The 16,370-nt window shown below is 50.6% G+C and overlaps 1 protein-coding gene across 2 annotated transcripts; it reads left to right on the forward strand.

Annotated features, from left to right (window-relative positions):
- The first annotated feature begins 2,506 nt into the window (after positions 1–2,506).
- RHOT2 (ras homolog family member T2) lies at positions 2,507–15,435 on the forward strand. Of its 2 annotated transcripts, none has more exons than XM_044303779.1 (19): positions 2,507–2,607; positions 3,488–3,546; positions 3,678–3,759; positions 4,777–4,820; positions 5,569–5,622; positions 6,010–6,062; positions 6,155–6,263; positions 6,475–6,576; positions 6,773–6,871; positions 7,004–7,112; positions 9,138–9,258; positions 10,104–10,188; positions 10,814–10,959; positions 11,880–11,980; positions 12,780–12,910; positions 13,342–13,422; positions 13,768–13,890; positions 14,211–14,407; positions 14,668–15,435. In XM_044303779.1, exons 1-19 carry the CDS (start codon positions 2,571–2,573, stop codon positions 14,783–14,785), a joined length of 1,851 nt encoding a protein of 616 aa, XP_044159714.1. In that variant the 5' UTR covers positions 2,507–2,570; the 3' UTR covers positions 14,786–15,435. The 2 variants fall into 2 exon arrangements, with proteins under 2 accessions (XP_044159714.1, XP_044159715.1); XM_044303780.1 differs by having other exon boundaries at positions 14,214–14,407.
- The last annotated feature ends 935 nt before the right edge of the window (positions 15,436–16,370 follow it).

Genomic DNA, 16,370 nt, shown 5'->3' on the forward strand with positions numbered 1-16,370 from the left:
CCAATATACAGTCCTGATCAAAAGTTTAAGACCACTTGAAAAATGGCAAAAAAAATCCTATTTAGCATGGCCGGATCTTAACAAGGTTCCAAGTAGAGCTTCAGCATGCAACAAGAAGAAATGGGAGTGAGACAGAACATTTTTGAGCATTCAATTTAATGAAAACAACGAATAAACTGAGACAGGCTGTTTTTCAGCTGATCCACAGTTTAGGACCGCACCTCTAAAAAAAAACTAACCCCCCAAAACAGAAATCCAACCTCCAAACATGAGCTCAGTAATGAGTAGCTCCGCCGGTATTGTTTCGGCATGCTTGATGCAAGCGTTTCCATGAGGTGAGTGGGAACATTTCTCCAAGTGGTGAAGACGGCCGCACGAAGGCCATCTACTGTCTGGAACTGTTGTCCATTGTTGTAAACTTCCCTTGCCATCCATCCCCAAAGGTTCTCAATTGGATTTAGATCAGAGGAACACGCATGATGGGCCAAAAGAGTGATGTTATTCTCCTGGAAGAAGTCCCTTGTCCTGCGGGCATTGTGTACTGTAGCGTTGTCCTGTTGAAACCCCAGTCGTTACCACACAGACGAGGGCCCTCCGTCATGAGGAATGCTCTCTGCAACATCTGGACATAGCCGGCGGCCGTTTGACGCCTCTGAACTTCCTGAAGCTCCATTGTTCCACTGAAGGAAAAAGCCCCCCAGACCATTATGGCGCCCCCTCCACTGTGGCGCGTAGAAAACATCTCAGGTGGGATCTGCTTGTCATGCCAGTAACGCTGGAAACCATCAGGACCATCAAGGTTGCATTTTCTCTCATCAGAGAATAAAACTTTCTTCCACCTTTGAATGTCCCATGTTTGGTGCTCTCTTGCAGAGTCCAAACGAGCAGTTCTGTGGCGTTCAAGGAGACGAGGTCTTTGAAGACGTTTTTTGTTTTTGAAGCCCTTCAGTCTCAGATGCCGTCTGATGGTTATGGGGCTGCAGTCAGCACCAGTAAGGGCCTTAATTAGGGTCGAGGATCGTCCAGTGTCTTGACGGACGGCCAATTGGATCCTCCGGCTCAGTGCTGAGGACATTTTTTTGGGTCTTCCACTTGACTTTTTTGTTCCATAACCCTCAGGATCATTTAAGAAATTCCAAATGACTGTCTTACTGCGTCCCACCTCAGCAGCGATGGCGCGCTGTGAGAGACCCTGCTTATGCAGTTCAACCCGACCACGTTCAAAAAGGGAGAGTTTTCTTGCCTTTGCCATCACAACGTGTGACTACCTGACAGAAAGGGACAATGAATCCACATCTTTGCACAGATTTGGCCTTTTAAAGGCATGCGGTCCTAAACTGTGGATCAGCTGAAAAACAGCCGGTTTCAGTTTAATCGTTGTTTTCATTAAATTGAATGCTCAAAAAATGTTCTGTCTCACTCCCATCTCTTCTTGTTGCATGCTGAAGCTCTACTTGGAACCTTGTGAGGATCCAGCCATGCTAAATAGGATTTTTTTTGCCATTTTTGAAGTGGTCTTAAACTTTTGATCAGGACTGTATCTGCCATCCCAGCTCCCACATGGTTGTCACTATATGGCATAGGTGCCTAGTTCTTCTGTGCGGCCTTGTTGGTTGTCACCCAGCTTTCCCACAGACAATTATAATGACTGAATAGTTTTTTTTAAATTTATTTTTAAATACCCCGGGCCCCACCCAGAACAACCGATCAATGGCGGCTGTAACCCCAGTGAGCCGTACACTAATAGAACATGTCCAGTCTGTATCAGCTGAGTTCCTGCAAAAGATGGTGTGGTGCCTGGCATTACTACCCTCTGCCAGCAGGTGGCAGGGTGGAGCTGCCTTACTATTACTCCTCCAGTAGATGGCGGTGTGGTTTCGGCCATTACTACTCTCCTCCTGCAGGTGGCAGTGTGGTGCCTGATATTACAACTCTCCACCAGTAGATGGCAGTGTGGAGCTGCCTTACTATTCCTCCTCCAGTAGATGGCGGTGTGATTTCGGCCATTACTACTCTCCTCCTGCAGGTGGCAGTGTGGTGCCTGATATTACTACCCTCCACCAGCAGGTGGCAGTGTGGAGCTGCCTTACTATTCCTCCTCCAGTAGATGGCCGTGTAGAGCTGCCTTATTATTCCTCCAGTAGATGGTGGTGTGGTGTCAGCCATTACTACACTCGTCCTGCAGGTGGCAGTGTGGTGCCTGATATTACTACCCTCCGCCAGCAGGTGGCAGTTTGAAGCTGCCTCACTATTCCTCCTCCAGTAGATGGCTGTGTGGTGTCGGTCATTACTACTCTTCTCCTGCAGGTGGCAGTGTGGTACAAATTTCCTATCTTTATCTACAAGTCACGTGACTGCTAGGCGAGCGATCACCTTGACCTACGTGCTGTTCTCTGAGTCTTTGCTCCGCCCCGCCCTCTTCGCTGCTATGGTGACATGACGCCTCGCACCCACGCTGCAAGTGTGGAACGGAAGTGACGTAAAGCTTGCAATAGGGACGCCGGAAGTGGAGTTCTGTCACTGGCGGTCCGCCTGGATACCCGGAAGTCGATGTTGGTGGCACCGGGATCATGAAGCGGGACGTGAGGATCCTCCTTTTGGGGGAGGGTGAGAGAGAACGGATCACGTGGGGACGGGGACGGGTGATGGGTCCGTCACTGCTGGTGCACACAAGGGAGGCTCAGCTGCTCCCTCACCCGGGGGTCTCCAGCTGCTGTAGTACTACTGCTCCTAGCATGCAGCCTGACAGAGGTTGATGGGAGTTGTAGTATCGCAGTCGCTGTAGGTTGGTCTGGGCTGAGCTCCTTCATTTGAATCCTGATTTCATTTTCCTCTCTGGTTACATCCAAAGCTGCTAGAAGTTCTGCTTGTGGCCTGTGGAGATAGTGCTCTAGTTCCTCCCTCTTTGTAGCTTTGGATGTGAAGAGAGAGACATATCAGCAGTGGATCCCCTGATTGTAGGGGCGTGAAGGCCCCAGACCTCTCCCAAAGCGTCATGGGACAATCCGCCATAGACAGGAACGGACGCCCACCCCGGTTTAAAGGGATTCTGCACACAGAGCCGCTTACAGGGTCTGCCACTCCTATAACATGTCCGCAGTATACCGCCAGGGATACGGACGCTTTATTCCGAAAATCCATTTTATCAATAAGCAAATTACCTAAGAAAAAATCCCAAGGTGGTGTTCCTAATGTCTCAGGAGCTGCGCCCATTCTGAAGGATCCCGGCACCGCCCTCCCTCCTAACTCCCCCAATGTCACCCGGCGCCAGCACCTGTACTCCTGGCGTACGCGCCCGCCCTAATCTTCCATCCCTGTGCTGGCATCAGCCTCAGAGAACAGACTGCGCATGCGCCACATGCTACTGGAGATCTGTCAGACCCTATAGACGGCTCTATGTGCAGAATCCCAGTGACGACGTCCCGCACTTCTCTGCTGCACCTGCAGACGCCTCTACTAAGACTTTCTCCTCCCTCTCGTCCCGCAGCCCAAGTGGGAAAGACGTCTCTGATAATGGCGCTGGTGGGGGAGGAGTTCCCGGATGAGGTACGTGCGCTGACAACCTGATGGCTCTCAGATGGTGTAAAACCACAACTCCCAGCAAGCTGTCAGATCCTGCTGGGAGTTGTAGTTGGAGGCTTCTGATCTGCACTTAACGATATGATGATCTTTACCAGGTGCCGGCCCGGGCGGAGGAGATCACGATACCGGCCGACGTGACGCCAGAGCGGGTCCCCACACACATCGTGGACACCTCCGGTAACTACCTCCCTGGGGGATACGGGGATTGTTATCCAGGGTGTAGATTCACCGGGCGTGTCAGGGCGACGCAGACACTCTCGCCCTCCACCTCGATCATCAGACAGCAGCTTTGGGTGGGTGCAGTCATCCTATAATGGACTTTACTGTGACGCCAGTCATAATAATCCCCAGTAAGGGGCGTCCCCTGCACAACCCCGGACCATGTCTAAAGAATAATGCAGAGGTGGGAAAATTCCCCTCAGTCTGTACACTCCATCATGATTTGGGGGAAAGGAAGGGGGTCTGTAGCGGATCCGGCGCACCCGTGCAGCACATGAATGGACGTTCATGTCAATGACCAGCGTCGCAGCTTCTCCCGGAGCGTCCGCTAATCACCATGAGACAACCCCATTAACCCTTTGTTTACTTTCCACTGCTGGTTAATAATCATCTGTCCTTTATGTAATGGAAATCACCTCTTCAGCAGTCAGTATGAACGAGCAGAACTGCAGTGTAAAGCATGACGGAGGGGTAGAACCCCGACCAGAGGCTCTAATTTGACAGCAGATGGATGTCAGCCCCCAGTAGATAAAGGAGTCAGCGTATAGCTCTGCCTTAAAGGGTTATTCCATTTAGAACAAGTTATCCTCTGGATAGGGGATACTTGTTAGATTGGTGGGGGTCCGTCTGCTGGTGCCCCGCCATTCATGAGAATGAGGGTCCCCTGTCCCCATATTAATGGAGCAGCAAGTCAAGCTTGTACACTGCCCTTCCACCATCTCTATGGACAGGGGATAACTTACCGGAATACCCCTTTAACGGAGCAGAGCTGCAGTGTAAAGAATAGAGGAGCCTAAACCGCTGATTAGACAGGGGGTGGAGCTGAGGCAGTCACTGATCAGAGCCACACCCCCTGAGATGCATGTAAATGATAACTCCCAGAATCCTCTGCAGGTCTTCTGTCCCTGGCGATGTCCTGTTTGGGGTCTGTGGTCACTTGTCGTATTCATATCTTTGTGTCTTTTGTGTTGATAGAAGTGGAGCAGACGGAGGACGAGCTCCGGGAGGAGATTACAAAGGTGAGATAAGCGGCACACGCGCCGCCCGACATGTGTACTGACCACCGCCCACCAGGACCCAATCATTTACCGGATATACGTGGTTAGAGAGGACCCACCCCCTCTCCTGACATGTCTGCTTTAGGAACTACCTGCATTCTGGGGCGTCTTTTCATACAGTGTTATGTTGCAAAGTTCCTCTATTATCCCTACTAGAAGTTTATGAATGAATTTCCAGCCACCTGCAATGAAGGTCTATCACTGGTTGCACAATGTCAGACTGTGCAAGGACACACTCCCAAATGGTAACACCCAGCTGGACCTTTATTGCAGACTGCTGGCAGTTCACTCATAAACTTCTAGTAGGGATAATAGAGGAATTGCACAATATGCAGTCTATAAGAACAGATGCTCCAGAATTATTACATGGGGGATGCTAGTAGTTACTAAAACAGAGCTGTCAGGAGAGGGGACGGGTCCTCTTTGATCTCCTGTGCCGATCATCGGCTTCCACCACTAGAGGGCGATATCTGTATGTAATGCCTATTCAGGTCCACAGGAGCCGTATCCATCTGTGTATAGATCACCCCTAGTGGTGGCAGAAGAGACTTACAAGTCTGTGTACACAGTGCTGTGAATATAAGAAATGGAGCCCCTGTATGTCAGGAAAGGGCTCCATAGAAATGTTGCAGGTGGGGACGTCGGACACGAGCGCGCGCCGCTGCACTGGTTCCAGTAATGACCCTTGTTTTCTGCTTTCTTCTGAAAGGCAAACGTTGTCTGCATTGTGTACGACGTCTCAGAGGCCGACACCATTGCGAAGGTGAGTAAGAGTACTTCAGAGCTGCACTCCTAACTTTTATGGCATTATTGGAGAGCCAGGCTTGACGGCTGATGAAAGGAAATTTAAAGGGACCCCATTGTTTACTTGTAATATAAATAGGTCCAAAATCGGTGGCGATTAATCCCCATAGGGTTACATAATAAAATTCTGCTGCTTGTAGCCTCCACTAGAGGGAGCTGTATAATGCTGACATGAGCTCCCTCTAGTGGTGGCTGCAGGGTGTACAGAATGTTACCATCTTCTGGGCTCGTGGGCAGGCCTGTCTGCTTGTGACGTGCTCTGCCAGCATATCCGTCTTCAGTGACTCCAGGCCAGAACTGTGCACGTTTATTGGGGCCTCGATCTATAATGTTTTTTACTTTTTAGATTTCCTCTAAGTGGATCCCCCTGGTGAACGGCCATGCAGAGCGGAACTCACGGTATGGTCGTCTGTTGTAACCCCCTCCACTCCCCTGCTGATGCAGAACCTCTTGGCAGTGGAGATGGGTCTAATGTTTGTCTCTCGCCCCAGGCTTCCCATAATCCTTGTGGGGAATAAGTCAGATCTCCAGTGCGGCAGCTCCATGGAGTCCATCCTGCCGATTATGAACCGGTTCTCAGAAATCGAGACCTGCGTGGAGGTAAGACGCTGCGGGGGAGGAAGGGCGTGCAGCACGGCAGTGGAGGGATACAAACTGCTGAGCGTGCAGCACCGCGGCAGACTGACCAAGCAGCGCCCTGTCTCGCTGCAGCTCTGGTCTGGGGGTTTGTGTCGTTTTAGTGTGTCAGATCAGTATGGGCTGTTATGTTATATAGACATCTGAGTCACATGCAGATCTGTCCTTCCTCCAGTGTTCTGCTAAGAACCTCAAGAACATCTCTGAAGTCTTCTACTATGCCCAGAAAGCTGTCCTTCACCCCACCGCCCCCCTGTACGACCCGGAGGAGAAGCAGGTATGTGGCATGTGTCACCAGACCTGCAGGGTACTGTGGATCTCCTCATCAGTCATATCTATAGATCCACTGCCATGGGAGGACACAGCGAGCAATATGGCAGCCGGAGGCGGGTTTAGAGGGGTCTTGGTGGCGGGTTCAGGCAGCGCGTGATGACCCCCTCTATTGCAGATTTTTATATATTTTTTTCTTCCAGCTGAGGCCGCAGTGCAGAAAAGCTCTGACCCGAATATTCACCATCTCAGACCAAGACAACAATCAGATCATGAGCGATGACGAGCTGAACTACTTCCAGGTATCTGACCCCGGAGCTCAGGTGTCCAGTCCTCCCCCAGAGCCCCCCATCCCCAGTGCAGTCCACTGTCTGTCCTATGACTCATTCATCCTGTGTTTCTGATTGGTGTCTCGCCTGTCTCTTGGGAGGTAGCAGTCCTGTTTTGGGAACCCCTTGGTCCCTCAGGCCATGGAAGATGTGAAGATGGTTGTCAGGAAGAACACCGCTGACGGAGTCCGTGATAATGGACTGACGCTAAACGGTGAGCATGTTGTACTGTTGAAGGAAAGGCTTAAAGGGGGTGTCTACGTTGGCAGTCTTAAATTTCATTGCTCCAGGTAAATCTACACCAAACATGAAGCAAACTTGCAGATAGTCTTGATTAAAAACCTCCTACTGTTTTTGGTTTGTAGCTTCCGTGCAGAGCTATGTGTCTCCATGGTTACAGACTACAAACAAATGTTGTGTAGTCTGACCTCAGTCATGTATTATTCCGTCTGTCTCTAGGTTATCAACGAGAAGGGAGCAACCCTTGACTGTAGGCTCAGACTACACCGGGCTTGGTTGTAGTCTGTAACCATGGAGACGCAGAAGGATGGAAGTAAAATATGTCAGAAAATAAGAATAAACAGTTTTTGAGGTTGTGACAGTCACATCCCAACCTCCAACCAAATGGATCGGCACTTGGTGTAAGTGGCCGAGTACTTCACATATTCAGACATTTAAAGGGGTCACCTGGGTCACATTTTATTACTTGTGGACGGTATGACGATTGCCGGGGGTCCGACTGCCAGGACCCTCACCAATCATAAGGACTCCAAGTCCGCTGTGGATGGGGCACTAGCGCACGTCTGATCACCACTTCATTCACTTGTACAGGACCGATGCAGTACAGCGCTCGCTTCTCTCCAGCAGTCCCATGGAAGTGTCACATGTGCATTATTAACACTTCGCTTACACAATTGACTGGGGGATAGGTGAGGGTCCCAGCCATCAGACCCCCAGTGATCATACATGTATCGCACAGGTTGTTACAGTCTACAAGCATATACTAATATATCAAAGCAATCCCCATCTCCACGTGTACCTCGCAGGGCGGCAGGAGGGGCCTTCCCAATCCTATATAAATAAAGAACGCCCCCATTCCAGTAAGACCCCGTCGGTACAGCTGACGTGACGCTGTAAAAGGCAACTACCCCTATCAGAATCCAAGCCTCGCTGTTCATACCACACTGACCTACAGCCCACCAGGTCAAATAAAAACGGCAATAAAGACGTACAGATCTGAACGGGAGCTGCATACAGAAAACGGTGGGAATGTGCTTCACTGTGGACTTCACAAGCAAAGGGGTTATCCAACATCGCAATGGCCGACCCGCGGTGGTGATCATACTTACCTGGTCCCTACCCCTGGGTTTGGTCTCTGTCACTCCCTGGTGCGCTGATGTCTACACCCTGGGGGGCACATGACTGCGCCCCCTCCCCTTGCATCACAACAAATGGTCACGTGACACAAGTGGAGCAGGTCACCACTGCGATCGGCAGTTGTCTGCAGCAGTCACGTGCCCAGCGTCAACGGGATGGTGATCTCAGCACATCAGGGAGATGAAGAGCCGGCCTGCTGCGGGGACCAGGTAAGTATGATCACCATTGTGAGGTGTGATATAATGTTGGATAACCCCTTTAAATGGTTGCAACAGTGTACATACCCTTTAAAAGTTGTCACTAGATCCACAGGACAGGCGTTAAGAGTCTTTTTTTCTATGGGGGCCCGGTTTCCTCCGTATTGATGAGCATGCGCGTTGTCGCTCCCTACATCCCTATGGGACTCCATGGTCAAACCTCCTGACAGACTCCCTTTAAGGGCTCATGCACAGAAACGTATTTTCTTTCCATGTCCGTTACGTTTTATAATCTTTTTTTGCACCGCACGCAGAACCGTTTATTTCAATGGGTCCGCAAAAATAACGCAAGTTACTCCGTGTGCATTCCGTTTCCATATGTCTTTTCCGCAAAAAATAGAACATGTCCTATTATTGTCCGCATTATGGACAAGGATAGGACGGTTCTATTAGGGGTGAGTTGTTCTGTTTCGCAAAATACGGAATGCACACTGACATCATCCGTATTTTTTTCGGACCGCAAAATACATACTGTCGTGTGCATGAGGCCTAACTCTTGGGCACAGAGGTAGAAGAGGGAATCTTTCATTCATATTCTTCCTTCCTCTCCTTAATTTATTCATAAATAATAATTAATTTTTATTATTATAATTTTTTTTACACAGGCTTTCTTTTCCTCAACACCCTCTTCATCCAGCGGGGGCGCCACGAGACCACGTGGACCATTCTGCGACGCTTTGGTTATGACGATACACTGGAGCTTACTGACGACTACCTCTACCCACCGTGAGTCAGGGCTTGTGTCCCTCTTCTTCTGGAGATGGGGCCCCCACCTGTGGACACACCAGAATACTCCTTTCCGTTAACCTCCAAAGCCCATGAGGAAGCTGAGATATAAGGAGCCGTTTGCATTGATTTAATTCCCGATCTGTCTTTGCTTTTGCTTCCTCCATAAGCTGTGACTGTGTGAGGTAAGTCGCTGTGCCACGCTGCTAATTTCGTCCCTGACCATGAATGTGGTCGCCCTGGGATCCATCAGGGGTTGACTTCTCCTGCACATTGCAGGACGACCACATCCACTATCGTTGATTGCACATCGTTGCGATCTTACGTCTCGTGGCCACAGGTCGTCATGTAACCCAAGCCTTACACAGCCGAGAACCCTGCCTACAGCTCCTCGTACCGCAGATTCCTGCACCCCTACTATTTTGGGGTTAACTCTTGAGATGATTTCTTCCTCCGTTATTTATCGCGCTGACGCCGGTGGTGGGCATCGCTCAGCCTCCGCTCCAGCAGTCTCATATACGAGAACAGATTTTATTGAGCCATCATGGAGCGTGTCCCTGAGCGTAGCATCTGCAGAGGAAATCTGTTCGCACGCGGCAGACATTACCAGCTGTTAACCCTTCACCAGCAACAGGATAATCCATCTAAGCTGGCTGACAACCAGTATAACCAGAGTTACAGCTCCCTCTGTGGTTGTCAGTTTGCCTAGTTATGCCAGGAGTATGGGGGGGGGGGACTTGGGAACTGGGTGACAATTCCTCTGGGAGTTGAAATGGCCATAAAGGTTGTCACTTCCCGCTTTGTGTTCTGATGCATGAGACTGTCTCTCTCCCCTCCCCCCACAGGCTCCGCGTCCCCCATGATTCTTCCACTGAACTCAACCATTTTGGCTACCAGTTCCTCCAGAAGATCTTTGAGAAGCACGACCTGGTAAGGATGGCGGACGCTCGTGGTCTGAGGTGGCAGCATTGGGTTTAGTTATGATTAGTGCTGACACCAGATGTAAAAGGGATCAGGGTTTGGATGAGCCCCGTCAGGATCGGGGAGATAAGGCGTCACACGGTGCCTCCAGAAATCAGTGGACCATCGTTTAATGCATGGATGGGACATGTCCTCCTGGTCTTTGCCATGACTCCTGCTTTAAATAACAGAAGGGCTCCTGAGTAGAGATGAGCGAACTTCTGTTTTAAGTTCGGCGTCTAAAGTTCGGCTTCCGGTTAGCGGAGAATCCCGATCTGGATCTGGATATGGATTCCGACTTCCGTTGTGGTCTGTGGTAGCGGAATCAATAATGGCCGATTATTGATTCCGCTACCACGGACCACAACGGAAGTCGGAATCCATATCCGGATCCAGATCGGGATTCTCCGCTAACCGGAAGCCGAACTTTAGACGCCGAACTTAAAACAGAAGTTCGCTCATCTCTACTCCTGAGCAGACCATCCCACCTTTTGTATGGACAGTGGACAAACCCTTTAAGGATATAGTCAGCCATAGGTAATTTCTACAACTTCTAGAGCAATTCTGAAACGGCATTTCCCCCCTCTCTCCTTAGGATGGCGATGGTGCACTAAGTCCCTCAGAGCTTCAGAGTTTCTTCAGCGTTTTCCCATATACCCCCTGGGGCCCGGAGCTAAGCAGCACAGTGTGCATGGCGGACGATGGTCTGCTGTCTCTCCATGGGTTCATGTGCCAATGGACGTAAGTTTTCAGTCTACACACATCAGCCATAACATTCAAACCACCGACAGGTGAAGTGAGTAACATTGATTTTCTGGTGACTATGGCAGGCAAGAGTAAGAACAGGGCCAAATGGTGATGTAGACTCGGAGCATCTCCAGAATGGCCAGTTTTGGTATGTGAGGACCTGGGGATAGGGTCATGGACACCCACGGCTCTTTGTGTGTGGGCGTGAAGGCTAGCCCAGTCCACAGAAGAGCTACTGTAGAGCAAATGACTGACAATGTTCCTGTGGATGATGAGAGGGTGTCAGGACACACAGGCGACATAGCCATATACCGGTCAGAGGGTCTATGCTGACCCCTGTCCACAACAAAAAGTACCTACAATGGTCAGAACTGGACCATGGAGCAATGGAAGAAGGCGGTTAATCAGGTTACATCATGTGGACGGCCGGATGTTTGTATGACACCTGATGAAGAGATGGCACCAGGTGCATTATGGGAAGAAGGCGGCCTGGTCTGATGGATCATGTTGCATCATGTGGACGGCCAGCTGCGGGCCCGTCACTTACCTGGTGAAGAGATGGCACCAGGGTACTATGGGAAGAAGACAAGCTGGCGGAGGCAGTGTGATGCTCTGCTGGATGTGACATGTACCACCTACCTGACCACTGTACAGACAAGCACCCCCCTTCCTGGTAGTGCTGCCCCCTAATAGCAGTGCCTTTTTTAAGCATGAAAACATCCCGGTGACACTGCAGAAACTGTCCAGGAATGAGGAACACGACAAATAGATAAGGTGGTGATTTGTCTCCAGGTCCAGAGTCACAGGACGGGGTGGGTGGGCTACACAGCGTTTGTGTGGTTTTATTGTTATGGCTGTGTGAATGTCCTAATCGCACATATGGTCCTGCATTGTCCTCTGCTTCCTCCTCACAGGTTAGTGGCCTATCTAGATGTCCATCGTTGCCTGGAATATCTGGGGTACTTGGGGTACCCCATCCTGTGTGAGCAGGACAGCCAGACTCAGGCCATCACAGGTAGGTGAGGAGTGCAGCATGGCCCCGGGCCGCAGAAATATGGTGACCGGTGACGTCACTGTCTGATGCCAGAACGTGAAATAGGAAAAAAAGGATTGCGCTGAAATAGAAACCGCACTATGGTGTAGTAACTTCTCAAAAGGAGTGTCACCTGATAACAGCCTGCTTTTTACGCCTAATACCATCTGAGTCTTGTGAGTATAACCTGTTATCAGGTGACACTCCTTTTGAGAAGTTACTACACCATAGTGCGGTTTCTATTTTATTTCAGATGTCCACACCGCAGCTGTGTTTGACGTGTATGGATGAACCTATGTGACTGAAGATTTCCATAGACATATATAATTTTTGGACTTTTACGCATACTCTCCTGCAGCGCAATCCTTTTTTTCCTATTTCATTGTGTGGACTATTTCTACTCACTTGTGTCCTGGATTTTGCAGCGCTAGAGGGTAAAATATCTGAACAGGAATTGTACCTTATATGATGCCAGAACGTAACTGATGTAAATGTGTCTCTTCACCTTGACAAGAGTCAGGTTGGGGTCTGTGAGGGTTTCGCCATAACGCACGGTCTACAGTTATAGGATTAGACGTGAGAGACTGGAAAGGGAGTGGCGAGAGGTCGAGTCTTAAAGGGGTTGTCTCAAACGAGACAGTGGGGGCATGTTGCTAGGATATGCCCCCATTGTCTCAGATGAAACAACCCATTTCACCTGTTTGAGGCTATGCTTCTGGACGCCGATCCACTGTAATTGTTACAGTATTAATTTCCGGATGTTGTTTCTTGTCTCGCACAGTGACCCGGGAGAAGCGGATAGATTTGGAAAAAGGACAAACCCAGAGAAATGTTTTCCTATGTAAAGTGATTGGCCCCCGCGGGACGGGTAAATCTGCCTTCCTGCGGGCGTTCCTGGGGCAGAGTCTTGAGGTGAGGGGGTAGGATTTTGCTTGTCCATTGTCTTCAGCTGCCATCTTTTCTCTAGGGCATCAGCATTACAGAAAGCAGTGACCCCCGGCCCTGCCCTGTCTAGTGAGCAGACAGGCCCTGGTGAATGACGTTACCAGCTTATGTGCTGCCATCTAACATAAGCCCCCCATGTGCCATGTGTTGGGGTCTCCATGACTCCTGCTCTGATGTATATGACCAGCTGTATGCCAGGTGTAGACAGCAGGGAGCGGTGATAAGACCTTCCTGCAGGTTCGTGCCCTGAGGGTGCGTCATGGGAACACCTGTCTGTGGACATGCAGTAAAGGTGACCTTCAGCGTCCATGTTATCTGCCTGAATACTCTGCATTGTTCCCCGACTTCTCCTTATCCGTGTCCTGCTGTGACATTGTCGTCTTCTCCTCCTCCCTCAGGTGCAGCAGCAGGGCCGCCGGCCGCCCTCCTTCTACTCTGTCAACACGGTGCTTGTCGGTGGCCAGGAGAAGTACCTCATTGTGAGTTATGGCTGATTTGTGTCCTGTACACCCACAGGGGAGGCCTCCCAGCTTCTTGAGTCTGGCCATACAGAGTGCCTGCTGCCGGAGCAGCTAATCTGTACAGGGGCCTCCTAGACCCCCTCCTGACGGCAGACGTCCAGACAGGGATCAGGCAGTTGGATTTCAACATGTCCCCACAGAGACGTTTGGCAGCAGCTTATTTACTCTGTCCCCATTCGCGCCACCTGCATGCTCGGCTGATCGGAGCATGCGTGTGTATGGCAGAGAGGTCAGGAAGGCTAGCCGTCGGCTGAATGAGACCTCGGATTGGCCACGTTCATACATTTTGTTTGCTTCCCTCAGCTCTTTGAGGTGGATGTGGACACGGAGTTCCTGAAACAGTCAGACGCTGCCTGCGATGTCGCCTGCCTGATGTACGACGTCAGCGACCCCAAATCCTTCAACTACTGTGCCAGTATCTACAAGGTGTGTACCCATAATGCTCAACGATGGCAACAAAGCCCGTGCCGTCCTGGCAGTCATCCTAATCCTAGATGCCAGATGGTTGGACTATCGGGTATCCAGCAGTTCAAATGCAGATCCAGAAATTGAAGGCTGTGTTCACACATGGCGGTATCGACATGCGTTTTTCCGTGCTGTCCTCTGCCGACAAGTGTGAACGCCCCCCCCCCCCCCCCCCCCCCCTCAGATGACGGGTTCTGGTGTCCCACTGGTCCTGCACATATTATTGGAATTGCCTTGGTATATACACCCCCTCCATATATCGCCCCTCTCCTCCCTTACAGCAGCACTACATGGACAGCCAGACGCCCTGTATGTTTGTGGGGTGTAAGTGGGACCAAGGAGAAGTAAAGCAGCAGCACGGGATCTCCCCTTCCGAATTCTGCCACAAACACCGGCTGCCGCCACCTTACCACTTCAGCTGCCAGGGCTCCGTGGACCAAACCATCTACAACAAGTTGGCCGCAGCCGCTGCCTTCCCGTGAGTATTGGACGACCCCGCCCGGCAGAAAGGGTGTTTAGAGGCTTGGTGTATGTAACAGGCGGAGGGGCGGGGCATGACCTGAGAATTATCTGTTCAGTGCTGGTCAGGCCCCGCCCCTCATTGGGCATATCACAAGGTGTCCCTTTTGCAGTATTGATTTGAGCTCTCACTGAACCTCAGCAGGGTCAAAATAAAGTTCACCTTTTAGATTTTCTGGCCCCGTGTCCTGATCTCTCTCTTTCCTCCCCTCTCCCCAGGCACCTGCACGACACGGAGCTGAGCACGGCCTCGTTCTGGCTGCGCGTGGCGCTGGGAGCCACCGTCGCTGCCCTCGTGGGAATCACTCTCTATAAAGCTCTGCTGCGCAGCAAATAACCAGCGCTACCTCTGCTCATCCAGATCCAGACCAGCACACGCCCGTCACTGACACTTTTAACCCCTTCCGCTCTGACAAGGGAACTTCTCGTGTCCTGTCCTTATTTTATTTTGTATTACTTTTCAGTGTTGGATTCACGTCTGCAAATAGTTTGCTTGCCTTGTGCCTTTTACTCCAGTCACAGCCAGAGCTGCATTCAGTCCTGTTCCCGATGCAGGTCCTCACATCTTCTTCTGGCCAGAGCATCCTGCTGTATTGCATTATAGGAGAGGTAATGTGTACGTTATCAGAGGACATTGCATTATGGGAGCTGTTAGTGTTGTGCCGGTCAGCACTGTGCTACGCAGCTTTGGATGGGACTGGAGTACAAGACAGGATTGATCTCGAGATCCATGAAGCGATGAAGAGAAGTGAATGAATTCCCTTTTCATGAAGCGATTCCAAGACCAAAGTGACCCCGGAAGCTTCAGGTCCAGATGTTTTATTTCCTAATGAACTAATCTGATGGAGGTTATTGTCTGCAGTAATGGAGGGGCCCCCAGCGCCTCGCGCCTCCCGATATAAAGGCCGCAGCACAGACGTCTTGGAGGGTCTCCTGTGTGTACGGACTGATTCACAAATTGACTTATATAAAGCAATTTTAAAGAAATCTACGCTTTATAATCTTCTGTCATCTATTATCACTTGGGGTGGGTGTTGATCTCATTGTTTCCATGCTTGGGGGGGCGGGAGGGGTGATGGTGGCTGAAGAAAAGAGCCCCCCTGATGTCCATGGGCGTGACTCGGGCTGGTGACAGCACAGCATATATCTCTCTCCTGAAATACTCTGTGCTGCCAAGTAACGCGCAGTTTGTGATCCCCCCAGTTGTCTCCAGTCCCTTGTCGCTGCCCCCCCCCCCCCCCCCCACACAACATCACCACACCCTTTCCTGAAATACTTAGTGCTGCTGGAGGACCCAGCGTTTTTTCTACTACAGAAATCTTGTCTGTGACCTCCCACACGATCTGAACACAAGTCTCCTGAGATACTTTGTGCTGCTGGGAATCACTCACATCTTTAGGCCTCATGCACACGACCGTATGTATTTTACGGTGCGAGAAAAAACGAATCCGCAGAAAATACGGATGACGTCCATGTGAATTCCGTATTTTGCGGAACAGCTGGCCCCTAATAGAACAGTCCTATCCTTGTCCGTAATGCAGACAATAATAGGACGTGTTCTATTTTTTTGCGGAACGGAAACTGAATGCACACGGAGTACCTTCCGTTTTTTTTTTGCGGACACGTTGAAATGAATGGTTCCGTATACGGTCCTCAAAAAAAAACAGAACGGACACGGAATGAAAATACGTTTGTGTGCATGAGCCCTTACCCTAAGGCCTCCTGCACACGACAGTAGGTATCCCATTGCCGTATTGCGGACCCGCAATACACGGGCACCGTTCAGTGTACATTCCTTATCACGGATGCGGACCCATTCACTTCAATGGGTCCGGAGATACGGAACGGAAGCACTACGGAGTGCTTCCGTGGGGTTTCGTCCCGTACATGTCCTATCTTTTTGCGGAACAGCCGTATCGCAG

The sequence above is a fragment of the Bufo gargarizans genome, chromosome 8 (assembly GCF_014858855.1).
Source record: "Bufo gargarizans isolate SCDJY-AF-19 chromosome 8, ASM1485885v1, whole genome shotgun sequence".
NCBI classification, from domain to species: Eukaryota; Metazoa; Chordata; class Amphibia; order Anura; family Bufonidae; genus Bufo; species Bufo gargarizans.

Coding starts and splice junctions, on each gene's coding strand:
- RHOT2 (XM_044303779.1), top strand. CDS start 2,571: ATGAAGCGGGACGTGAGGATCCTCCTTTTGGGGGAGG. Junction 9,259..10,103: donor GACGACTACCTCTACCCACC/GTGAGTCAGGGC, acceptor CTCCCCCCACAG/GCTCCGCGTCCCCCATGATT. Junction 10,189..10,813: donor TCTTTGAGAAGCACGACCTG/GTAAGGATGGCG, acceptor CTCTCTCCTTAG/GATGGCGATGGTGCACTAAG.